The 25,446-nt window shown below is 38.8% G+C and overlaps 8 protein-coding genes across 12 annotated transcripts in view; 4 read left to right on the top strand and 4 right to left on the bottom strand.

Annotated features, from left to right (window-relative positions):
- Positions 1-25,446, top strand: part of LOC127442239 (uncharacterized) — an 89,104-nt gene that overhangs the window by 17,479 nt on the left and 46,179 nt on the right. The window lies entirely within an intron of this gene.
- On the bottom strand, positions 3,349-22,507 carry LOC127442131 (histone H1-like). Of its 2 annotated transcripts, XM_051699966.1 has the most exons (3): positions 21,869-22,507; positions 21,571-21,742; positions 3,349-3,381 (listed from the first exon to the last, which is right to left on the bottom strand). In XM_051699966.1, exons 1-2 carry the CDS (start codon positions 22,474-22,476, stop codon positions 21,712-21,714), a joined length of 639 nt encoding a protein of 212 aa, XP_051555926.1. In that variant the 5' UTR covers positions 22,477-22,507; the 3' UTR covers positions 3,349-3,381; positions 21,571-21,711. The 2 variants fall into 2 exon arrangements, with proteins under 2 accessions (XP_051555926.1, XP_051555935.1); XM_051699975.1 differs by having other exon boundaries at positions 21,571-22,507.
- Positions 9,324-10,163, top strand: LOC127442179 (histone H1-like). Its single transcript, XM_051700026.1, has 2 exons — positions 9,324-9,960; positions 10,087-10,163. Exons 1-2 carry the CDS (start codon positions 9,353-9,355, stop codon positions 10,115-10,117), a joined length of 639 nt encoding a protein of 212 aa, XP_051555986.1. The 5' UTR covers positions 9,324-9,352; the 3' UTR covers positions 10,118-10,163.
- Positions 10,616-11,102, top strand: LOC127442399 (histone H2A-like). The gene has a single exon (XM_051700409.1). The coding sequence runs from the start codon at positions 10,627-10,629 to the stop codon at positions 11,011-11,013; it is 387 nt and encodes a 128-aa protein (XP_051556369.1). The 5' UTR covers positions 10,616-10,626; the 3' UTR covers positions 11,014-11,102.
- On the top strand, positions 11,742-12,189 carry LOC127442326 (histone H3-like). Its single transcript, XM_051700257.1, has one exon. It carries the CDS (start codon positions 11,755-11,757, stop codon positions 12,163-12,165), a length of 411 nt encoding a protein of 136 aa, XP_051556217.1. The 5' UTR covers positions 11,742-11,754; the 3' UTR covers positions 12,166-12,189.
- LOC127442492 (histone H4) lies at positions 17,352-17,881 on the bottom strand. The gene has a single exon (XM_051700569.1). The coding sequence runs from the start codon at positions 17,801-17,803 to the stop codon at positions 17,492-17,494; it is 312 nt and encodes a 103-aa protein (XP_051556529.1). The 5' UTR covers positions 17,804-17,881; the 3' UTR covers positions 17,352-17,491.
- Positions 19,523-20,098, bottom strand: LOC127442318 (histone H3-like). The gene has a single exon (XM_051700247.1). It carries the CDS (start codon positions 20,078-20,080, stop codon positions 19,670-19,672), a length of 411 nt encoding a protein of 136 aa, XP_051556207.1. The 5' UTR covers positions 20,081-20,098; the 3' UTR covers positions 19,523-19,669.
- LOC127442373 (histone H2A-like) lies at positions 20,632-21,213 on the bottom strand. Its single transcript, XM_051700359.1, has one exon. It carries the CDS (start codon positions 21,200-21,202, stop codon positions 20,816-20,818), a length of 387 nt encoding a protein of 128 aa, XP_051556319.1. The 5' UTR covers positions 21,203-21,213; the 3' UTR covers positions 20,632-20,815.

Below are 25,446 nucleotides of genomic sequence, written 5' to 3'. Positions count from 1 at the left end.
GCAGATTCATCCACAGCTGTCCCGAAGATATGTTCATCCACAAAACAAACTCCAGCCGCTAGGCGGAACCAGCACAAAACAAAACAGGCATCCCGGGTTCTCGGACGGTCAAGTGTATATTTAACGAGTCGAGTTGACTCAGAGGCCACATAAGAAACACACCATGATTTCCTCAGTCCATCAACTCTATAAAAGACTTCACTTGTTGTAGGTATGTAGATATTTTGCTTTCATCCTTATCACTGGCAGGGAACTTCAGTGTAAAAGCGATCTTCCGTCAATGCAAATGTTTCTTGAAAGAGTGACGCTCCACAAAACAAAATCCAGCCGCTAGGCAGAATCAACACAAAAAGAAACAAAAAAGGTGCCCAGCTTCCTCATACAGCCAGAGTAAGAACAGCGAGTCAGTCTACTTACATGAGAAACATCAAATGGCTTACTTCAATATACAGGTGCATCTCAATAAATTAGAATGTCGTGGAAAAGTTCATTTATTTCAGTAATTCAACTCAAATTGTGAAACTCATGTATTAAATAAATTCAATGCACACAGACTGAAGTAGTTTAAGTCTTTGGTTCTTTTAATTGTGATGATTTTGGCTCACATTTAACAAAAACCCACCAATTAGCTATCTCAAAAAATTAGAATACATCATAAGACCAATAAAAAAAACATTTTTAGTGAATTGTTGGCCTTCTGGAAAGTATGTTCATTTACTGTATATGTACTCAATACTTGGTAGGGGCTCCTTTTTGCTTTAATTACTGCCTCAATTCAGCGTGGCATGGAGGTGATCAGTTTGTGGCACTGCTGAGGTGGTATGGAAGCCCAGGTTTCTTTGACAGTGGCCTTCAGCTCATCTGCATTTTTTGGTCTCTTGTTTCTCATTTTCCTCTTGACAATACCCCATAGATTCTCTATGGGGTTCAGGTCTGGTGAGTTTGCTGGCCAGTCAAGCACACCAACACCATGGTCATTTAACCAACTGTTGGTGCTTTTGGCAGTGTGGGCAGGTGCCAAATCCTGCTGGAAAATGAAATCAGCATCTTTAAAAAGCTGGTCAGCAGAAGGAAGCATGAAGTGCTCCAAAATTTCTTGGTAAATGGGTGCAGTGACTTTGGTTTTCAAAAAACACAATGGACCAACACCAGCAGATGACATTGTACCTCAAATCATCACAGACTGTGGAAACTTAACACTGGACTTCAAGCAACTTGGACTATGAGCTTCTCCACCCTTCCTCCAGACTCTAGGACCTTGGTTTCCAAATGAAATACAAAACTTGCTCTCATCTGAAAAGAGGACTTTGGAACACTGGGCAACAGTCCAGTTCTTCTTCTCCTTAGCCCAGGTAAGACGCCTCTGATGTTTTCTGTGGTTCAGGAGTGGCTTAACAAGAGGAATACGACAACTGTAGTGTCTGTGTGTGGTGGCTCTTGATGCCTTGACCCCAGCCTCAGTCCATTCCTTGTGAAGTTCACCCAAATTCTTGAATCGATTTTGCCTGACAATCGTAAGGCTGCGGTTCTCTCGGTTGGTTGTGCATCTTTTTCTTCCACACTTTTTCCTTCCACTCAACTTACTGTTAACACGCTTGGATACAGCACTCTGTGAACAGCCAGCTTCTTTGGCAATGAATGTTTGTGGCTTACCCTCCTTGTGAAGGGTGTCAATGATTGTCTTCTGGACAACTGTCAGATCAGCAGTCTTCCCCATGATTGTGTAGCCTAGTGAACCAAACTGAGAGACCATTTTGAAGGCTCAGGAAACCTTTGCAGGTGTTTTGAGTTGATTAGCTGATTGGCATGTCACCATATTCTAATTTTTTGAGATAGTGAATTGGTGGGTTTTTGTTAAATGTGAGCCAAAATCATCACAATTAAAAGAACCAAAGACTTAAACTACTTCAGTCTGTGTGCATTGAATTTATTTAATACACGAGTTTCACAATTTGAGTTGAATTACTGAAATAAATGAACTTTTCCATGACATTCTAATTTATTGAGATGCACCTGTATTTATGAATGAAAGTGCTTGCTTGGGACATGTGAATACTTTGCGGCCGGCCATCATTTCTATTCTCAGTTTGGCTAGAAACATCAGGGCAAAAGCAATCTTCCATTGATGCAAGAGTTTCTTTCAGAGACTCAAGAGAATCGATCGCGTTTCTCTCTTGTCGAACTCGCAAAGTCTGGGAACAAGAAAATGTTGTGATTCTTCCAAGAAATCTTTCCTTTTGCTCCTCTCCTCACACAACACAAGATCTTTATCGGATGATCTCAGAAATTTGGCCAGAATTGATCGGGGCCTGTCTCCCTCAGTGGATCTGTGAGCCAGGACTCTGTGAACTCACTTGATTTCCAGCTTGCGGTCTGTTATGTCGAGTAGACTCGGGAAGAGCTCTTCTAGGAATTTAACCATATCTCTGCCCTCTTCATGCTCAGGAATTCCAACAATTCGGATGTTATTCCTAAGGCTCCTATTCTCAAGATTTTCAAGTTTTTCAAGAATGTGTTCCAAATCAACTTTGGTCACCAGTGGATTATCAGACAATTCCCTCTTTGATGACTCTAGATAATCGACCCGCTTCTCAACATCTGCCACGCTTGTAACCAACTCAGAGAATTTTGTTTCCATTGCCGTAATTGATCGTTTCAGCTTGAGCACGTAAGTGTCTTTTAATATCTCCAGAGCCCGAAGATTTCGAATTTTTTGACATATTGACTACAAAGGCAAATATGTAGCAGGATGTATCAAATCTCACCGGATCATAACGCAAAAATAATTAAAAACCAGCAAAGTGTGCAGAGCTCGTCGTTCACACGTCTGCTTCTCGCATGGCGTCACATGACTCCTCTCATAAATTTTGATTTCTGAAAGTGTGAAAGAACTGTTTAAATGTGGTGCTTCTCTGTTGTTAGGGAAAATTTGGTAAAAAAAAAAAAAGAAAAAAGAAAATGGGCAAAAACTTGGCCCATCCATTTTTATTAAGGCCCACCCAAAAGTAATATCCTGGCTATGCCCTTGGATAAACATCAACAAATGACACAGCATTTATTAAAAAAATCTTGAAGCTCCTATTGTCCTAAACGTACGAGCTCTGTATTGCCAACCTGAAGCGAGGACTTCAAATTCTGAGTGAATTCTCTAGTTTTACCCACTCCTTTGTCAGTCCTTGAAGTGTTGAGTTTAAAAAGTGTTACATTGTGCTTAGTTTTTGATGTTAAGATTTAGTGTTTGTTCCAGCGTTTGTTCCACTCCAGCGATTACTATTGTTGAGCCTTTTGTTTGTTCCACTCCAGCGTTTGTACAGCTCCTACGATTATAATTAAAGGATTTAAAGATTCCACTACTGCATCTCCTCTCTTCCTCTTCCACTCCTAGACCCCAACGTTACAGATGGCACATGTTAAGACAGATTCAATAAAATATTTGTAAAACAATTTAAGTATAGATTTATCCACATCAAAAGACTTCAGTTTCTAAATACAAGCACTTCTGTGGCATTAACACAATCTAATTTGTATTGTCCACCCACTTTAACTTATCAATGACTGTGCCAAAATATTTATAGGAGCTGACCATCTCAACCTAATTAACCATCGATAATCATTTAGGTACAGATACTAATCTAAATCTATTATATATTTAGTTTTATCCACATTTATTTCTAAAAAGATATTTCACACCAGTCTAAAAAATACTTCAAAACAGGTCCATGTTCACTCTCTCCCTGTTTTAATAACTTTGTCATCTGCATATTTAATAATATGCCTTTCCGGATAAGGACCTCTACATCTATCAGTATAGAGAATAAATAAGAGAAGTGAAAGAATACAGCCCTGTGGAGAACCTGTAGAGGAGAAAAGCTCCTGAGAATTTTCTCCATTTACCTACACCCTTTGAGATCTTTTTGTAAAAAAAAATAAAAAATAAAAACAAATAAAAAAAAATCTAACATCTAACCTATAAGACTCTTAGGAATGTGGAAATCATAAAACATTCTTTTTGCTAAAATATGTGAATTGTATCAAACACTGAAGAGAAGTCGACAAATAATTAACAGGCGTAAGTCTTACCAATGTCTATATATTTTTATATACATTTTTAAATAGTAAGAGTGGCATCCTCCACACTTCTATGAGCATATTTGCAAACTGTAGCTGATCTAACCTGTGACTAGTGTAAACACTTCATTAACAATGATGTGAGAGATACAGGACTAAAATCATTCATTTGTCTAGCATTAGCTTTCTTTGGTATAGGAAAGATGGTAGTATTTTTGCACACAGCAGGACATTTCTGAAGGTGTAGAGAAAATAAAATGACTAATTTCACACAACTGACTACACTGTAAAAAGTTAACATGGGTGAATGTTGCATTCCTGTAACTTTTTAAATCAGTTTAATTAATCTTTTTGCTTTGGGGACTGTGGAGGCGAGGATGTGGCTGAGCGTTCATCTGGGGAGAGAGTAAGCGGTAAAGGTTTTCACCTGAGTTGATAATTGCTGTTTCTATGTTCGCAGTGAGAGACTGGGGAAATAAAAAAAGGGCCAGACCTCAGAGTGAGAGAGAGAACCCAGCTGACAAGTCGTTTGTGCTGGCTGCTGCCATTCCCAGAGCATTTAAGTGTTTCTATGTGGAGCTTTACCGTTATGCTCTTAAGCAAATGTTTCGTGTTATTAATAAATTTACCTTTGAGTTGGTTCACCGTCTCCTGCTTTCTCATTCCTTTAACTTGTTACACTGGTGCTGAAAACCTGGGATTGGAGGAAGAAGGATACACTGTCATGGAGTCGTCGCCACTAGAGGAAGTCTTCCGGTCCCTTTCCAGCATCCACCAGGGCCAACACCAGGCCCTTATGGAGCTTCAGAGAGAGCAGCAACAGCACTTTGAGGTGCTCCTTTGGGCCCAGGAGGAGGACCGTCAAGTGCTGCAGAGCTTAATACCGTCCTTGGCAGCAGCGCACCCCCACGTGTTGCTCACCAAGAAGGGGCCTCAAGATGAGGCTTGTCTTGAGCTCTTTAAGCACACCGCCGAAGCTCTGACATGGTCTCCGGAACAGTGGGCAGCCCATCTTCTTTCGCTGCTGATGGGGAATCCCAGATCACGGTACAACAGCTTCCGGTCGCAAACCTCCTGTACTACTCGGTGCTGAAGAAGTCCATCCTGCAATGGGTTGGCTGCAGCCTAGAAGAACACCGGCAGTGTTTCTGCTCCTTAACACTGAGCGAGGCCAGCTGCCCCTTTGCCCAGCAGCTCCGTGACTCCTGCCGGTGGTGGGTGCTGGCCAAGGAGGACAGCGATGCCGAGGATGTCATCAGCCTGGTGGTGCTGAAGTAGTTCATCTCCTGGTTGCCGAAGGGGATGGCCAAATGGGTCCAGTGCTACCGACCAGCATCGATGGACAAAGCGATCCAGCTGGTGGAAGACCGTCTGGCAGCATATCCTGGGGCCGGCGCACCCTACGCGATGACACAGGACACTCGGACAAATGAAAATACAATGCAGTTGTTGATACCAAAGAAATGTTATTCCAGGTGGCTCATCATAATCTGATGACAGGTCACTTGGGACAGGGGAAAACACTAAGCCATCTAATGGCCCGTTTCTATTGGCTGGGCATTCACGTGATGTTCGCCGGTGGTGTGCGGCATGCCGTGAATGTCAGCTGGTGAATCCACCGGCCACTCCAAAAGCACCATTGTGCCCCCTTCCGTTGATTGAGGTTCCTTTCGAACGAATGAGTGGCTCGAACCCCTGTTTTTTTGCACCGCGAGATGTCCCGCAAGCCTTTACAGGGTTTTCCCCATTTTAATTGTTATATGGGCGTAAGCCCCATGGCGTGTTGGATGTCATGAAGGAAAACTGGGAGGAGGGATCTTCACAGAGCAAAAATGAAATTCAATACGTTATTGACCTGAGAGCAAACTACACATACTGGGGCGACTATCACAGGAGAATTTGCTACAGGTGCAAGAACATCAGTCTCGGTTGTATAACGGGGAGCTCGGCTACGGGAGTTTGCACAGGGAGATAAAGTACTTGTATTACTGCCCACATCGAGCTCAAAATAATTACTCGTGAAGTGGCAAGGGCCCATTGAGGTCACATGGCAAGTTGGGGAAGTCGATTATGAGGTAGTGCATACATATAGGGATGGGGCACGTTAGATTTACCATCTCAACCTACTAAAACAATGGAGAGAGGCGGTACCCGTATCATTGGCGATGGTATTTCCGGAGAGTGGTGTCAGTCACATAGTCAGGATAGCCGTTTCAAGCAGCTGCAAAACACCCCCATAACAGGACTGACCCACCTCCATGCTTGACTGTGGGGATGGTGTCGTTCTTGTCATCACGTTGTCATCTTACTCCAGACATACTGCTGACCCATGGGTCTAAAACTCATTTTCAGTTTAGAGTCATACGTCTATAAAACCTTCTTCCAGGACTCTACAGGTCTTTCCTAATTACTTCTTGAATATTCAAGTCAACATTTCCCTTGGTGAAGTTTTGCTTTCTTCCACACCCCAAGAAGGTTGCTGTTGTACCATATTTAAAAAATTTATGAATGGTGCTGCCAACTTTGTCTATTGGGAATTGAAGTGCCTTGGAAATGTACTTTTAACCATGACCTTTCTTGTGTAATGAAATAATCTCATTGAATCATTTCCATTGCAACTGTAAATATGTATTTAAATTCATAGGTCTTATTAAGGTTCCTTTCATTAGGCTATTATGAAAATTACTATAATTAATAAACGAATACATAAATAATATGCAATAAATTGTTATGCATTGTATAGCTTATATGAGTGTAGTAATGTTCACATTAACATGTTATCTTCTATTACCATATATAGCCTACTTAAAAAAAAAAAAAAAAAACTTTTATTTTTTAATTATTGGTATACAGTAATGTGCTTTACTTTGTATAGTGAAATTGTTTTCCCACAAAGAAATATAAATTTAAATTATTTGATATCATGAGAAACAGGCACCACCGACAACAGTAAAAAGGCACACACAAAAACATATTTGATATAATTATGGGACACAGTTGTCCAGCACCTGCAAAGAACATCAAAAACAAGCACGGGTGCAATAACATGCTGTATTTTTTTTTGTTTTTTCTCTCACAAAGTTTAAATGCAAAGTTAAATTTAAATGAATGTATATATATAGTACTGTGCAAAAGTCTTAGGCACATAAGACATTTCACAAAAGCATTTGTCTTAAGATGGTTATTTATATCTTCATATCTTCAGCTTTAGTGTGTCAATATTAAATATAAATGTTAGACTCCCAAACATTACTTTTATAAATAGAAAGATTAGAATAGAAGAACAGGGAGCCCTGCAACAGATGTCATGGCCCCCACAAAGCCCCCCACTAAACATCGTGTCAGTCTGAGATTACATAAATAGAACTGTGGCGAATTCTCCAAGAAGCTTGGAACATCCTATCTGCCAGCAACCAAGAAAAACTGTGTCCAGGTGTACCTTGGAGAATTGTGGCTGTTTTAAAGGCAAAGGTTGTCACACCAAATATTGATTTTGCTTTTTTATGTTACTGGACTTTGTATGGCATTAAGTGATAAATGAAAACTATTTATGTCAGATCAATTAGATAAGATTTTGTCAGACAACCTAGATAAGATTTTGATATTTAAATGCCTACTATATACATTTTTGTTACTGTCTTTTTTTAATTATTTATGTTGACTTTACATGACAATTACTATAATAATAATAATAATAAAAATAATAATATTATATATATATATATATATATATATATATATATATATATATATATATATATTTCATTTGTGTTCATGTAGCTTAAATTCAACCTACTTTAGCAGTATTAAAATATACAAATATATATTTGTGCAAAACTGCAGTGTATATGAACAATTTAAAAGACAAGTTAATGTTCTTCTTTGACTATCAGTATTTAACATAGAGCAAAACAGTACCGATAGAAGACGTTTCTGAAGTCAAAGACAACTTTGAACTCTGAATATAATTAAAATGTTGCTACAAAACACAAGTCTTTGCTCTAGTAAGTGCCAACATGACACTGGCAATAAAATGTGATCAGGAGTATACAACACATATCAAAACAGTACAAACATGAGACTGCCCATAAAACATGTAAATGAGCATAACAAAAAAAAAATAAAAAAAAAAATAAAATATTTTTTTTAAATAATAATAATAATAATAATAATAATAATAAAACAACAACAATAATAATAATAAAAATGCCCCATCAGTAATAATGTTACATCTTCAGTAAAAACTATTTCATGCTGTGTGTGATACATGAAGAATACACAGACAAAAAAAAAAAAAAAAAAAGACAAAAAAAATAAATAAATACATAATGATTGTTAATGATTATATAATTTAGACATGGTCGGAATATAAAAGCTAAAATATATTAACTACATTCACACCTTTCTTTATCAGTACAGTTTTAATTAGTCGCATACCAAAAGCTACGAAAAAAATAAATACAAAGCTTCAGATTCAACGTCCGTTTCTGAGTTTAGATACATTATAACAAACACAAACACACAAGAAGCAGCAGCTGAACACACATGAGAGTCACAAACAGACACAGAATGTGTGCTTCAATCTGCCCAAAACAACTGCTGTTATTTCTCATTTTTGGAGGGTTTAAAGTCAGAAATGTGAAGCCTATAATTTTATAAAAGCACTTATATTATTTCTTCTGTTAAAACTCATATATGATTTGAACTGTAAATTTGTTTACATAGTAATTTTTACAGTGGTTTTCCGGTTTGATGACATCGTCATGGCACAGAGCGTGTGCTTCAATCTGCCCAAAACAACTACTGTATGAAACAGTCCACAAGTCCCTCAGTGATGCTCATTTCATTAAAGACATTTCCAAAGTGTGTGTTGAAAATACAGAAGACGCGTTCAATCTATTATAAACATTTCTACATGAAAATCACATCCAAATCACATGCGGCTTTTCCCAATAGCTGGTGCGCGATGTGGATCTGAAGTTTAGACATAAAACTAAAAGTTTCCTCGTCGCGTGTTTTTGTCTCCAGATAAAGCGCAGAACTCCTGTTCTGTGTTCACATTGTTTTCACTCCATTAAACTGTTTTCTCGCTCCAGTTTTGCTCTAAATGTGAGAGGAGAAAACACAAGTGCGAGCGGCTCTCGGAGGCGCACAGACACTGACACGAGCGGATTGAGTCTTTCAGGTTCTCATGAGGGTTTTAAGAGCGCAGCGCCGCTCAGTCGCTGTTTATTACTGAACTCAGTGCTCGTGTGTGTGTGAGATTACAGGTCCGATCAGAGAGATGGCAGAAACCGCTCCAGCTGCAGCCGCCCCGCCGGCCAAAGCGCCCAAGAAGAAATCTGCTGCTAAACCCAAGAAAACGGGTCCAAGCGTCGGTGAACTCATCGTCAAAACTGTGTCCGCATCCAAGGAGAGGAGCGGCGTGTCTCTCGCCGCCCTGAAGAAAGCTCTCGCCGCCGGTGGATACGATGTGGAGAAGAACAACTCCCGTGTCAAGATCGCCGTTAGGAGTCTGGTGACTAAAGGCACTCTGGTCCAGACCAAAGGGACCGGCGCCTCCGGCTCATTCAAGCTCAACAAGAAACAAGCCGAGAGCACGAAGAAACCCGTCAAGAAAGCCGCTCCTAAAGTCAAGAAGCCCGCAGTCAAGAAACCCGCCGCTGCTAAGAAGCCCAAGAGTGCCGGGACTAAGAAACCTGCCGCCAAGAAATCTCTCAAGAAGGCGAAGAAACCAGCAGCCGCCAAAAAGGCAACGAAGAGCCCCAAGAAGGCCAAGAAACCAGCAGCCGCCAAGAAAGCCGCCAAGAGCCCCAAAAAGGCCAAAGCTGCCAAACCCAAAACGGCAAAGACTAAAGCAGCCAAGCCTAAAAAAGCAGCTCCCAAAAAGAAGTAAATAAACTCACAGAGTTTCTTCCTCAAAACGGCTCTTTTAAGAGCCACCCACTAATTCATATGAAAGAGCAACACTTCGATTTGTTTTAATATTTTTATTTATTTTGTAATGCTGTATTACAGATTGGTTGTTAGAGGACACAATCACTCCTGACTATGAATGAAACCAAAAGCTGCATATTCAGAAAATGGCAAACCCGGTAATGAAACATGTTATTCAGTGTAAGTTTCACCCGCCTGACAAGTTCAAGTGTTGAGTTTAAAATCAAGAGTTTCATAAAACCATAAAATGAAGGTTAGTGCAATTATCTGACAACATTTTATATGTATAATTGCATTGATTGTGCCTGTATCAGTGAAATATATCTAATTTATTTCAGGTCAGATATATTTGACCATAATATCATTTATTATTATTGATGTTGAATTTTACATTAAACTGGATTTAAGACTCATTCAGCTGGAAGTTTCTCATCAACACTGAATATAGCAGAGAAATAAGAGGGAGGAGTTTAGAGATTGGAGGGAAGTGCTGTGATTGGTTAGAATGTTTTACAGACTCCAGCCAATAGACGACTGACAGTCTCCTTTAAATAATGTTAACTGTTTGATCTCAGTTATTCTGTTTCTACTGTGTGTTGAAGTAGTGTGAATAAGTTGAAAATGAGCGGTAGAGGTAAAACCGGCGGTAAAGCTCGTGCGAAGGCTAAAACTCGCTCATCCAGGGCAGGACTGCAGTTCCCCGTCGGCCGTGTGCACAGACTGCTCCGCAAAGGAAACTACGCTGAGCGCGTTGGTGCCGGTGCTCCAGTTTATCTGGCCGCTGTGCTCGAGTATCTCACCGCTGAGATCCTGGAGTTGGCCGGAAACGCTGCTCGGGACAACAAGAAGACTCGTATCATTCCCCGTCACCTGCAGCTGGCAGTGCGGAACGACGAGGAGTTGAACAAACTCTTGGGTGGAGTGACCATCGCTCAGGGTGGTGTGCTGCCCAACATCCAGGCTGTGCTGCTGCCCAAGAAGACCGAGAAACCCGGCAAGACCAAGTAAACGGACTGCAGTCTGTTTCACTGAAACACAAAGGCTCTTTTAAGAGCCACACACTTGAACTATAAGAGAGGGATTGTTCTTCTACTCAAACGTTTAATTAATCGTAATACACACTTGAATGAAATAAAGTGCAACACTTAATGTGAGTGAACTGCAGATTATTTTCTGTTTTTAGCACGTATATCTGATAACTAATAAAGTGTAGGTTGAATTACAGTTGCAGTTGTGGCATTCGTGCAGTACAAGTATAAATAATGAACAGGTAACATTGTGAGTTCCTTTATTTATCGATTTTAACCCAATATATTTACGTATATATTTAGATTTTAACCCTGCACAACTACGCAAATGCGTTAATTTATGATTATTTCTTGTGATTATAATTACATCTGCCACTACTATTAAATGCTTGTGATTAGTTATGGCCAGTCATGAGGCTACATTCATTATTTAAAATAAAGTACTTGAGTATAAAAGCTAGACAAAGAAATGTGAAGCGTTATTTCATGCGCATTGATGTAAACTGAACAGAGATTTTGAGCGGGAAACTGTCGCCGCTTGTTTGAAAAGACGCGCCGCACAGTCATTGGCCAACTGTCATGCGTACACGTCCACATCAGCCAATCACACGCCTCTAAACCCTCACCACACTGAGCACGTGATCGTCCTCGGCTTTAAAAAGCAGCGGTGTAACGCTGATCTTCATTTACTGCGTTGAACGAAGAAGTGAATCTCGTCATCATGGCAAGAACCAAACAGACCGCTCGTAAGTCCACCGGTGGAAAAGCCCCGAGGAAGCAGCTCGCTACTAAAGCCGCCCGTAAAAGCGCCCCCGCCACCGGTGGAGTCAAGAAGCCTCATCGTTACAGGCCCGGTACTGTGGCGCTGAGAGAGATCCGCCGTTATCAGAAGTCCACTGAACTGCTGATTCGCAAACTGCCTTTCCAGCGTCTGGTGAGAGAAATCGCTCAGGATTTCAAGACGGATCTGCGCTTCCAGAGCTCCGCCGTCATGGCCCTGCAGGAGTCCAGCGAGGCTTATTTGGTCGGTCTGTTCGAGGACACCAACTTGTGTGCCATCCATGCCAAGAGGGTCACCATCATGCCCAAAGATATTCAGCTGGCACGCCGCATTCGTGGAGAGCGCGCTTAAATCCACAGCGGCGTCATTCACATCAACACCAAAGGCTCTTTTAAGAGCCACTTCAGTTACACTCAACGAGTCAATTTCCAGTTCATTTTCAATCATTGTTGTTAGTAGTAGTTTTTGAAGTGATTTGTGTATCTAGTAGATTTAGATTTTCAGAGAAAATTGGAATCACCACTGAGGTTTTTTTCTTTGACTTTCTCAAAAATCAAGCTGCTTTTTTCTTCTAGGAAATGAACATTTTCACCATTATTAGTCACAGGAAGCTATAAATATTCCACATATCTTGGTGGTTTTCAGTAACAAGTCTCCTCTCCCTATACCTGGTCCCACCACAAGGCTATGCAGTATCGGTAGCCATTTTTCTATTTCTTCATCTGCTGTAGGACTGGCCCTTGAGACACACACAAAGTGAAGACCACAAGCTGAAAGCAAAGAAGTGTAAATGCCTCTGTATTTCAAATTAATTGTATGTCCCATGTACACTGCATATTTTCAAAAATATCTGGTTATGTTAACTAGTGAAGTGTTGCTCAGGTTAAATAACTGCAATTAGAATCTAACTAGCTATTATCTAAATATAAACATTAACCCTTACCAGCCGGAACGTTCAAATTTGGGAACAATTGGCGAAGCCAGAGAGGATATCCTGGGAGATTACCTCCAGTGTTGGATTTACTGCTACAAATTGAAAACTGAGGTGATCTTTCAAGGTAAAACAAGTTATTAAATATGTGTTGTCAGTATTGTCTATTGAAAGTCAAAACATTTTAGTTATGAAGCATTTATTTGTAGGAGAAAATAATGATATGACCGTCGGCATTCATCGGACAGGCAGCTAGCTTCTATTTTTCACAGAAATTTGCTAAATAAACATTAGCTAGTAGTATTATGTAAATTTTTAGCTAAATATCAATAACTTTTTTTGGCCAATTTTGTCGCTTGTGGAAGATAGTCAAAACTTTTTAGTTACGAAGCATATAAACATCAGATTTACACAACACAATTTACATATCTAATATACACATAATTACACACAACACAATATACAAATAATAATATTTACACACAATATAGAATACACATTATACAATAAAAATAGTATATATAGTATATATAAAATATACAGTAGGTTGTTTTGTACTGTATTGACATTCAGGCTGTCGGTTGATTGTCAGTTGCCAGTGTTGTTAAGAGATAATATAATTTATGACAGTCCAGTGTGAGATAATAATATTAACTAGATAGTAAAGTTTGAAGACAAACTTTATGTTGGCTTGACAAAGCCTTGTTTGAAAGTTTAAAATAGTTTGAAAAGTTGGAAGTTTGAAGGTCTTACAGTCAGACAGACAGAAGGAACATCATACAGATAGACAGCCAGCTGCAAGAAGTCCTATGCATCCCTACCCCTTGCTTGTTTTTCTGAATGGCAAATTGGTTGCTAGAGTAACCCTATTTGGTTGCTAGGCAGTTACCGAGATGATACTCAAAAGGCTCCTTGCTACCCTGAGTCAAATGAACAAAACCAGAAGTCTCTACAATGTTCTGGTGCAGAGATATGTGATTTGTTACTTGGTTGCTAGGGCAACCCCATCTGGTTGCTAGGCAGTTACCAAGGTGATACTTAACAAGGCTCCTTGCTGCTCTGAGTGAAATAAGCCAAAGTTAAAGTCTCTACGATGTTGTGGTGCAGAGATATGTTTTGCTATACGGTTGTTAGGGTAAGTCCATCTGGTTGCTAGGAAGTTGCCATGGTGATCCTAAAAAGGCTGCTTGCTGGACTGAGTGTAATGAGACAAACCTGAAGACTCTAAGACATTCTGATCTGGAGATATCCATCTAAGCCATTTTGAATGGCAGTCAATGGGTTTTGGTTGCTAATGTGCATTAAATGGTTGCTAGGTTGTATGCAGTTGCTAGGGTGTTAAAGTGATAGAGTGAAAGAAAGAATAAAAAGAGTGGTGAGATGTAAAGATAGAAAAGAAAGTGATGGAGTGATATATAGAGAGATAGAGCCGCTAAAGGCATGTTAAAGGCCTTCTGTGTGGCTGTATAATTTTTGAATTTTTGACAGTTGGAGTTTGAATAGTCTGAACATTCCATCAGTGTAAGTGAATGGGGATTTTACTGATGTTTGATCGTCCGCTGTGGGAAAACCGGAAGTCCAATCAGTTAGAAAAAGGTATAGCACACTATTCAGGATTAGTCTGAAGGTTTGTGCCGAGTTTGGTGCATGTAGCTTAAAATCTCTAGGAGGAGTTAGAGTCAGAAATTTTAGTCTCAGAATAATAATAATAACTAGATTGAAAAGTTTGTGGACAAACTTTAGGTTGGCTTGAGAAAGCCTAGCCTGAAAGTTTGAAGTAGTTGTAAAAGCTTGAAGTTTGAAGTAGTTATAAGTTTAAGTAGTAGTTTTAAAAGTCCAAAGTTTAAAGATTATAAGACCATTCAGTCTATCAGATAGATAGGTAGGTAGATAGATATATAGATAGATCATTTGGTTGCTAGGCAGTTACCAAGGTGATACTCAAAAGGTTCCTTTCTACCCTGAGTCCAATGAAAGCAACCCAAAATCTCTATGATGTTCTGATGCAGAAATATGTGATTTGTTACTTGGTTACTAGGGTAAGCCCATGTGGTTGCTAGGCATTTACCAAGGCTCCTTGCTATCCTGAGTGAAATAAGTCAACCCGGAAGTCTCTTGACATTCTGATCCTAAGATACCCATCTTAGTGATTTTGAATGGAAGTCAATGGTGTTTGGTTGCTAGGGTGCTCTAAATGGTTGCTAGGGCGTGGCGAAGTTGCTATTGCTCACCCAATTCAAACAAGCCAACTCTCATGTCTGTAGGACATTATGATCCGGAGATATCCATCTAAGCCATTTTGAATGGCAGTCAATTGGTTTTGGTTGCTAGGGTGCACTAAATGGTTGCTAGGTTGTATGTAGTTGCTAGGGTGTTAAAGTGATAGAGTGAAAGAAAGAATAAAAAGAGTGATGGAGTGATATAAAGTATGAATGGTGTAGTTATAGAATGTAGCTTGAATCCTCTAAAGGAGTTATTACAGGAAAAAGTTTTCATAACTTGAATGGAAGTCAAAGAGACATGAGGCCTATTCGGAAGTCCGATACTGGAATACCGTAATTCCAATCAGTAAGAAAAGATATAGCACACTGTTCGGGATTAGTCTGAAGGTCTGTGCCGAGTTTGGTGCATGTAGCTTAAAAGCTCTAGGAGGAGGTAGAGTCTCAGGATAATAATATTAATAATAATAAGTTTAAATAGAATTTCTTTAGGTTGGCTTTCTCAAGCCAACCTAATAATAATAATAATAAGCTTAAATAGTAGATCAGTACGTTGGCTTTGACAAGCCAACATAAAGTGCAGTGCTGATGTATATTGATCGTGAGAGATCGAGTTCAAAAGTCTGATTTCTTGGAGGAAGAAGCTGTCATGAAATCGGCTGGTGTGGGTCCTGATGCTGCGATACCGCCTGCCTGATGATAGCAGTGAGAGCAGCCCATGGCTCGGGTGGCTGGAGTCTCTGATCTTCCGAGCTTTTTTCACACACCGCCTGGTATATATGTCCCGGAGGGAGGGAAGCTCACTTCCGATGATGTGTCTGGCAGTTCGCACCACCCTTTGCAGTGCTTTGCGGTTGTGGGCGGTGCTCTTGCCATACCAGGCAGTGATGCAGCCAGTCAGGTTGCTCTCACAGTGCAGGTGTAGAACCATGTGAGGATGTGGCGGTTCATTCCAAACTTCCTCAGCTGTCTCAGGAAGAAGAGGCGCTGATGAGCCTTCTTCACAATGGCCTCAGTGTGGACGGACCATGTGAGTTCCTCAGTGATGTGGACACCGAGGAACTTGAAGCTGCTGACTCTCTCCACTGGTGCTCCATTGATGGTGATGGGGCTGTGTTCTCTGTCTTTCCTCCTGAAGTTCACCACAAGCTCCTTTGTCTTGCTGACGTTGAGGGAGAGGAAGTTCGTAATTTGTGTGTAATTCTAATGTTCAAATTAAATAAAGTGTGTTTTATTGAACACATAAAATGTATATTTCAGTGTTTGTGTCCTTCAATTTCAGATGCAAAAATAATAAATTATTATTACAGGTGCTCAAAAGGAGTATTTGAGGAGTGGTCGTGTGAAATGTATCGTAACATTGTAAAAGTTTGTTTTATTCCATTTTCCCACTAATCACTAGAATGATCATAACTTTTAAACAATAGATTATATTTCTAATCTGTCTGCTATTCTACATTGAACACAAAATTGTGTATACTTCATACACTCTAAGTCTCCCTCTAGCTTGTAATTAAAATGGTTGAAAGGAACCGGGGCGGGGCGTGGCCGTCAGCGGCGCTTTAAGCCCAGGAACCAATTGTCGAGCCACGAGGGTTCCACTCCAGCCCGACGCTCGCAGCCACCCAGGCAAGCATGGCCGCCAGCTCTGCATCGGCCTGCGACTGGGCGACCACATCCGAAGGTTGGAGCCTAGCTGAGTTCTCAGCATCAGACTGGACGACCCCCCTGTTAAAGTAACTGAAAAACAAAGCTCAGTTTTCAGTGTGTGCTTCAGCAGTACCTGTGGCGGCACTAATCTGGTCCTCTTCTTGATTGTTCTTTCCCAACGGTAAAGATTCAGTTTAATGTCCAGCACCCATCCACACAGACAAAATAATACTAAGCTAGATGGAGACTTGAATATGTTTCCTGACTTGTGTAAGCAGTAACAGAGTGTGTGTGTTTGTGAAGTATTGAGGATATCACAGCACGTGGGTAATATCAGAAGTGTTTTTCTTACAAATTGGATCTAATCCAGTAAAGTTCGTCTTCATGTTTATCTTCTCACAACACCTATTTGAAAGATTTTCCAACGTTTATTTTAGGACTGTGTTTATTTCCTCGACAACTGAACTACTATATATTTTAGAAGCCTAACAGCACTAAAACAATTTAAAAAATAGCTGCATTTTAACAATCATCAATCTGACTCAGTCCAATCTGCTCCGTTTGTTAATCTGTATGAAGTGATCGACAATTCTATACATGATTGAAAAAAAAAAAAAAAAAAAAAAAAAGTCAACCAGTAGATTATATTTGGACAGTAATTGTACAAAAATAATCTTATTATGATTCATGAACTGCGATAAATGTAGAAAACGAGTGCACGTTTACAGAGAACAAACAGTTTCTGCAAAACTAATAATAATATTTATGTTTATTTTAAATATAGAACAACTCTACCACCAAGACATTGACTCTTCATGTGAGAGTGTGTGTGGCTCTTAAAAGAGCCGTTGGGTTTGTCTGATGAGAATCAAGTCGTTTATCCTCCGAAGCCGTACAGAGTTCGTCCCTGTCGTTTCAGCGCGTACACAACGTCCATGGCAGTGACGGTCTTTCTCTTGGCGTGTTCAGTGTAGGTGACGGCATCACGGATAACGTTCTCCAGAAACACTTTCAACACACCGCGGGTCTCCTCGTAGATCAGACCGGAGATACGCTTGACACCGCCACGGCGAGCGAGACGACGGATGGCGGGTTTGGTGATTCCCTGGATGTTATCACGCAACACTTTGCGGTGACGCTTAGCGCCTCCTTTCCCGAGTCCTTTACCGCCTTTACCTCTTCCTGACATGATGATTACAGCTCGTAGATCAACTGAATGTGAGAAGTGGAGTTACGGGATAAAACATTTACTTTTGCCTACAGGACCTAGTGGAAACAACACACTGAAGGCGGAGCCAACGGCACATCACGTGTTTGTCGTTGTCAGTTCACGTGTCTAATCCACTAAAACTTGTAGTTTATTTCACTCGAAGTTATTAGACTATTATTATTATGTAAGACTGATTTAAAACTCAATGTTCAACATAGAGCAGATGTATTATCCAACAAATACACTAATGTAGACTTGGGTATAATGTTGATTACCACAAAAATTAATTTAGACTTGTTTCTCCTTTTCTTTAAATGTGCAGATATCTGTGTTCCAGTGAGACACTTACAATGGAAGTCAATGGGGTCAATCTGTAAACATTGAAATACTGTTTCAAAAGTTTATACACAAGACATAAACAATGTGTGTGTTATAACCAATTACAAACAACTGTGGAAATTATGATTTAAACAACTTCAAAGCTCAAATAATACATGAGTTTGAATAGAATTAATGAAAGTGCTTTTATAAAATTATACACTTCACATTTCTGCCTTTAATCACTCCAAAAATTGATCCCATTCACTTCCATTGTAAGTGTCTCATTGTAACAGATTTTTTTTAGAGGAACGAGTCTAAATTAATGTTTGTGGTAATCAATATTATGCCATAAATGCTGTTGATTCGGTTTAACTTGTATTGAAACCAGAATATTCCTTAATGGGGACATAAGTTTTAGTAAATTAGAAATAGTGTACACATTGTGCATAATACATTTTGATAATTACAACCTAAATAGCTAAAGTAATTTGATGATATTTAATTGATATCTGTGTATATTTTCTAACAATTGATTATATTTTAATGCATCTCTGATCCCTCTTTACATCTGTAACTATAAGGTTTGGAAACCTTTAAATCTGTGCTGTTTTATTATTATTTCTTGTAAAAAGCTGATAAACTGTTTAACTGCTCTGAGTGTCCAATATCAAACATGATATTTTCTCAAACTATAATGTTGAAGGCTTTATTTTCTGTTATTCCGACTCTGTGACCTTTAATTGATCATCTTTTATTTGTAATATCACATACAAACTGGAATTTCCTGGTAACAAAAATTCATTTTTAATGATGTATACTAATAATAATAAATGTAAAATCTAAAGCCATCCTCTCTCTTCCAATTTAAAAGGTTTTGAATTGGAACGCTTGTATCAACTATTGCATAACTATATTTTAATTATTCATATGTCCATTTATTTATTTTGTGTAGCTTATGCTTAATTATTTAATAGTATCACATGTAAATTATGATCTGTTGAGAAGTTGTTGAAATTTCAGATTTGGTGAAATAATGTCTTTGTGTTTGTAATCTTTTGTTTAATTTGAGTACTTACCTGTTATTTTGCTGTTTAAATACATTTACCATTAAAAGTGATTTAGTAAAAGTACATAGTAAATGACAGTGCAGGACTTGTGATTTCAAGTAGATAATGTAACTGTAACGGAGGATTATAATAGTCTACAGGACCTGATAGAAACACATTATCTGAAGTTCATCGGACTGAAGGGGATTCAAAGAAGTGCGATATAAAACAAGTACGCATATTAGTGCTTATAGTACAACCAGAGTAATAAACTCAGTATATGCAGAACAGAAATTATTTAAAATAACATTATTTATATCAGCACATTTGATTGTTTTGTGTTTGGTAGAATTTGAAACTATTTCGCCTCGAATATTAATAATAAACTGAATAAGAACTGGAAATAGACTCGTTGAGTGCAACTGTAGTGGCTCTTAAAAGAGCCTTTGGTGTTGATGTGAATGACGCCGCTGTGGATTTAAGCGCGCTCTCCACGAATGCGGCGTGCCAGCTGAATATCTTTGGGCATGATGGTGACCCTCTTGGCATGGATGGCACACAAGTTGGTGTCCTCGAACAGACCGACCAAATAAGCCTCGCTGGACTCCTGCAGGGCCATGACGGCGGAGCTCTGGAAGCGCAGATCCGTCTTGAAATCCTGAGCGATTTCTCTCACCAGACGCTGGAAAGGCAGTTTGCGAATCAGCAGTTCAGTGGACTTCTGATAACGGCGGATCTCTCTCAGCGCCACGGTACCGGGCCTGTAACGATGAGGCTTCTTGACGCCACCGGTGGCGGGGGCGCTTTTACGGGCGGCTTTAGTAGCGAGCTGCTTCCTCGGGGCTTTTCCACCGGTGGACTTACGAGCGGTCTGTTTGGTTCTTGCCATGATGACGAGATTCACTTCTTCGTTCAACGCAGTAAATGAAGATCAGCGTTACACCGCTGCTTTTTAAAGCCGAGGACGATCACGCGCTCAGTGTGGTGAGGGTTTAGAGGCGTGTGATTGGCTGATGTGGACGTGTACGCATGACAGTTGGCCAATGACTGTGCGGCGCGTCTTTTCAAACAAGCAGTGACAGTTTCCCGCTCAAAATCTTCTGTTCAGTTTACATCAATGCGCATGAAATAACGCTTCACATTTCTTTTTCTAGCTTTTATACTCAAGTACTTTCATTTATTTTAAATAATGTAGCCTCATGACTGGCAATAACTAATCACAAGCATTTAATAGTAGTGGCAGATGTAATAATTATAATCACAAGAAATAATCGTAAATTAACGCATTTGTGCAGGGTTAAAATCTAAATATATACGTAAATATATTGGGTTAAAATCGATAAAGGAATTCACAATGTTACCTGTTCATTATTTATACTTGTACCGCATGAATGCCACAACTGCATCTGTAATTCAATCTACACTTTATTAGTTATCAGATATTCGTGCTAAAAACAGAAAAATAATCTGTAGTTCACTCACATTAAGTGTTGCACTTTATTTCATTCAAGTGTGTAGTACGATTAATTAAACGTTTGAGTAGAAGAACAATCCCTCTCTTATAGTTCAAGTGTGTGGCTCTTAAAAGAGCCTTTGTGTTTCAGTGAAACAGACTGCAGTCCGTTTACTTGGTCTTGCCGGGTTTCTCGGTCTTCTTGGGCAGCAGCACAGCCTGGATGTTGGGCAGCACACCACCCTGAGCGATGGTCACTCCACCCAAGAGTTTGTTCAACTCCTCGTCGTTCCGCACTGCCAGCTGCAGGTGACGGGGAATGATACGAGTCTTCTTGTTGTCCCGAGCGGCGTTTCCGGCCAACTCCAGGATCTCAGCGGTGAGATACTCGAGCACAGCGGCCAGATAAACTGGAGCACCGGCACCGACGCGCTCAGCGTAGTTTCCTTTGCGGAGCAGTCTGTGCACACGGCCGACGGGGAACTGCAGTCCTGCCCTGGATGAGCGAGTTTTAGCCTTCGCACGAGCTTTACCGCCAGTTTTACCTCTACCGCTCATTTTCAACTTATTCACACTACTTCAACACACGGTAGAAACAGAATAACTGAGATCAGACAGTTAACATTATTTAAAGGAGACTGTCAGTCGTCTATTGGCTGGAGTCTGTAAAACATTCTAACCAATCACAGCACTTCCCTCCAATCTCTAAACTCCTCCCTCTTATTTTTCTGCTATATTCTGTGTTGATGAGAAACTTCCAGCTGAATGAGTCTTAAATCCAGTTTAATGTAAAATTCAACATCAATAATAATAAATGATATTATGGTCAAATATATCTGACCTGAAATAAATTAGATATAGTTCACTGATACAGGCACAATCAATGCAATTATACATATAAAATGTTGTCAGATAATTGCACTAACCTTCATTTTATGGTTTTATGAAACTCTTGATTTTAAACTCAACACTTGAACTTGTCAGGCGGGTGAAACTTACACTGAATAAAATGTTTCATTACCGGGTTTGCCATTTTCTGAATATGCAGCTTTTGGTTTCATTCATAGTCAGGAGTGATTGTGTCCTCTAACAACCAATCTGTAATACAGCATTACAAAATAAATAAAAATATTAAAACAAATCGAAGTGTTGCTCTTTCATATGAATTAGTGGGTGGCTCTTAAAAGAGCCGTTTTGAGGAAGAAACTCTGTGAGTTCATTTACTTCTTTTTGGGAGCTGCTTTTTTAGGCTTGGCTGCTTTAGTCTTTGCCGTTTTGGGTTTGGCAGCTTTGGCCTTTTTGGGGCTCTTGGCGGCTTTCTTGGCGGCTGCTGGTTTCTTGGCCTTCTTGGGGCTCTTCGTTGCCTTTTTGGCGGCTGCTGGTTTCTTCGCCTTCTTGGGAGATTTCTTGGCGGCAGGTTTCTTAGTCGCGGCACTCTTGGGCTTCTTAGCAGCGGCGGGTTTCTTGACTGCGGGCTTCTTGACTTTAGGAGCGGCTTTCTTGACGGGTTTCTTCGTGCTCTCGGCTTGTTTCTTGTTGAGCTTGAATGAGCCGGAGGCGCCGGTCCCTTTGGTCTGGACCAGAGTGCCTTTAGTCACCAGACTCCTAACGGCGATCTTGACACGGGAGTTGTTCTTCTCCACATCGTATCCACCGGCGGCGAGAGCTTTCTTCAGGGCGGCGAGAGACACGCCGCTCCTCTCCTTGGATGCGGACACAGTTTTGACGATGAGTTCACCGACGCTTGGACCCGTTTTCTTGGGTTTAGCAGCAGATTTCTTCTTGGGCGCTTTGGCCGGCGGGGCGGCTGCAGCTGGAGCGGTTTCTGCCATCTCTCTGATCGGATCTGTAATCTCACACACACACACGAGCACTGAGTTCAGTAATAAACAGCGACTGAGCGGCGCTGCGCTCTTAAAACCCTCATGAGAACCTGAAAGACTCAATCCGCTCGTGTCAGTGTCTGTGCGCCTCCGAGAGCCGCTCGCACTTGTGTTTTCTCCTCTCACATTTAGAGCAAAACTGGAGCGAGAAAACAGTTTAATGGAGTGAAAACAATGTGAACACAGAACAGGAGTTCTGCGCTTTATCTGGAGACAAAAACACGCGACGAGGAAACTTTTAGTTTTATGTCTAAACTTCAGATCCACATCGCGCACCAGCTATTGGGAAAAGCCGCATGTGATTTGGATGTGATTTTCATGTAGAAATGTTTATAATAGATTGAACGCGTCTTCTGTATTTTCAACACACACTTTGGAAATGTCTTTAATGAAATGAGCATCACTGAGGGACTTGTGGACTGTTTCATACAGTAGTTGTTTTGGGCAGATTGAAGCACACGCTCTGTGCCATGACGATGTCATCAAACCGGAAAACCACTGTAAAAATTACTATGTAAACAAATTTACAGTTCAAATCATATATGAGTTTTAACAGAAGAAATAATATAAGTGCTTTTATAAAATTATAGGCTTCACATTTCTGACTTTAAACCCTCCAAAAATGAGAAATAACAGCAGTTGTTTTGGGCAGATTGAAGCACACATTCTGTGTCTGTTTGTGACTCTCATGTGTGTTCAGCTGCTGCTTCTTGTGTGTTTGTGTTTGTTATAATGTATCTAAACTCAGAAACGGACGTTGAATCTGAAGCTTTGTATTTATTTTTTTCGTAGCTTTTGGTATGCGACTAATTAAAACTGTACTGATAAAGAAAGGTGTGAATGTAGTTAATATATTTTAGCTTTTATATTCCGACCATGTCTAAATTATATAATCATTAACAATCATTATGTATTTTTTTTTTTGTCTTTTTTTTTTTTTGTTTTTTTGTCTGTGTATTCTTCATGTATCACACACAGCATGAAATAGTTTTTACTGAAGATGTAACATTATTACTGATGGGGCATTTTTATTATTATTATTATTGTTGTTTTATTATTATTATTATTATTATTATTATTATTATTATTTAATTTTTTTTTTTTTTTTTTTTTTTGTTATGCTCATTTACATGTTTTATGGGCAGTCTCATGTTTGTACTGTTTTGATATGTGTTGTATACTCCTGATCACATTTTATTGCCAGTGTCATTTTGGCACTTACTAGAGCAAAGACTTGTGTTTTGTAGCAACATTTTAATTATATTCAGAGTTCAAATTTGTCTTTGACTTCAGAAACGTCTTCTATCGGTACTGTTTTGCTCTATGTTAAATACTGATAGTCAAAGAAGAACATTAACTTGTCTTTTAAATTGTTCATATACACTGCAGTTTTGCACAAATATATATTTGTATATTTTAATACTGCTAAAGTAGGTTGAATTTAAGCTACATGAACACAAATGAAATATATATATATATATATATATATATATATATATATATATATATATATATATATATATATATTATTATAGTAATTGTCATGTAAAGTCAACATAAATAATTTAAAAAAAGACAGTAACAAAAATGTATATAGTAGGCATGACAAAGTTTTATTAAGTTTAAATATCAAAATCTTATCTAGTTGATCTGACATAAATAGTTTTCATTTATCACTTAATTTAAATTTATATTTCTTAGTGGGAAAACAATTTCACTATACAAAGAAAAAGCATATTATTGTATATGAATGATAATAAAAAAAAAACATTAATTATTAAGTAGGCTATATATGGTAATAGAAGATAACGTGTTAATGTGAACATTACTACACTCATATAAGCTATACAATGCTTAACAGTTTGAATTAAGCACACGCTAAATTATATATATATATATATATATATATATATATATATATATATATATATATATATATATATAATATTAATTAACAATCATGGTTATCTAGTTATTTTTCTTTGCTGAACTGGTACGACCCACCTGCGTGAAGTTGGCCCCCCACCCAATGCAAAACGTCTGCAAAATAGTCTCAATCGTTTGTGCTTCGTTTGTGCTGGTTTGTGCTGTAAAAATTTTCGTTTGTGCTGCTTTGGATTTTTAAATATTAGACATTGAATTGTGTATGTATTATAATAAAATAAAATAATACATAATATACTATGTGTATATATATATATATATATATATATATATATATATATATATATATATATATATATATATATAGTGTGTGTGTGTGTGTGTGTGTATATATATATATATATATATATATATATATATATATATATATATATATATATATTATATTATATTTCAGCACAACTGTTTTCAACTGATAATAATAATGAATGTTTTTTTGAGCAGCAAATCAGCATATTAGAATGATTTCTGGAGGATCGTGTGACACCGAAGACTGAAGTAATGATGCTGAAAATGCAGCTTTGATCACAGTTTACTATATATTCAGATAGAAAACAACTGTTTTACATTGGAATAATATTTCACAATATTACTGTTTTACTGTATTTTTGATCCAATAAATGCAGCATTGGTGAGCAGAAGAGACTTCTTTAAGAAACATAATTTTTTTTTAATGTTTTCAAACTTTTTACTAGTACTATATATATATATATATAATGTATGTATGTGGAAACTCGTGACTCAATGAATTAAGAATGAAGCCGAAATTATTTAACTTTTTAATTTAATTACTGTGTACTGTCGAACATCAATTAACACAAATAATGGACCTTTAAAAACTTAAACTTAAAAACATGTGATGATTTATCACATGTGTCCAGATGCCAGGCTTAAAATTGTGTATTCCCTTTTTTGTGTTTTAGAGAACTTGTTGTTGTATTTAACCGTTTCAGGCATGGATTCAATCCATTTCTG

The sequence above is a fragment of the Myxocyprinus asiaticus genome, chromosome 1, assembly GCF_019703515.2.
Source record: "Myxocyprinus asiaticus isolate MX2 ecotype Aquarium Trade chromosome 1, UBuf_Myxa_2, whole genome shotgun sequence".
Taxonomy (NCBI): domain Eukaryota; kingdom Metazoa; phylum Chordata; class Actinopteri; order Cypriniformes; family Catostomidae; genus Myxocyprinus; species Myxocyprinus asiaticus.
The sequence above is the reverse complement of the archived record's forward strand: the minus strand, read 5'-3'. Positions and strand labels throughout refer to the sequence as shown.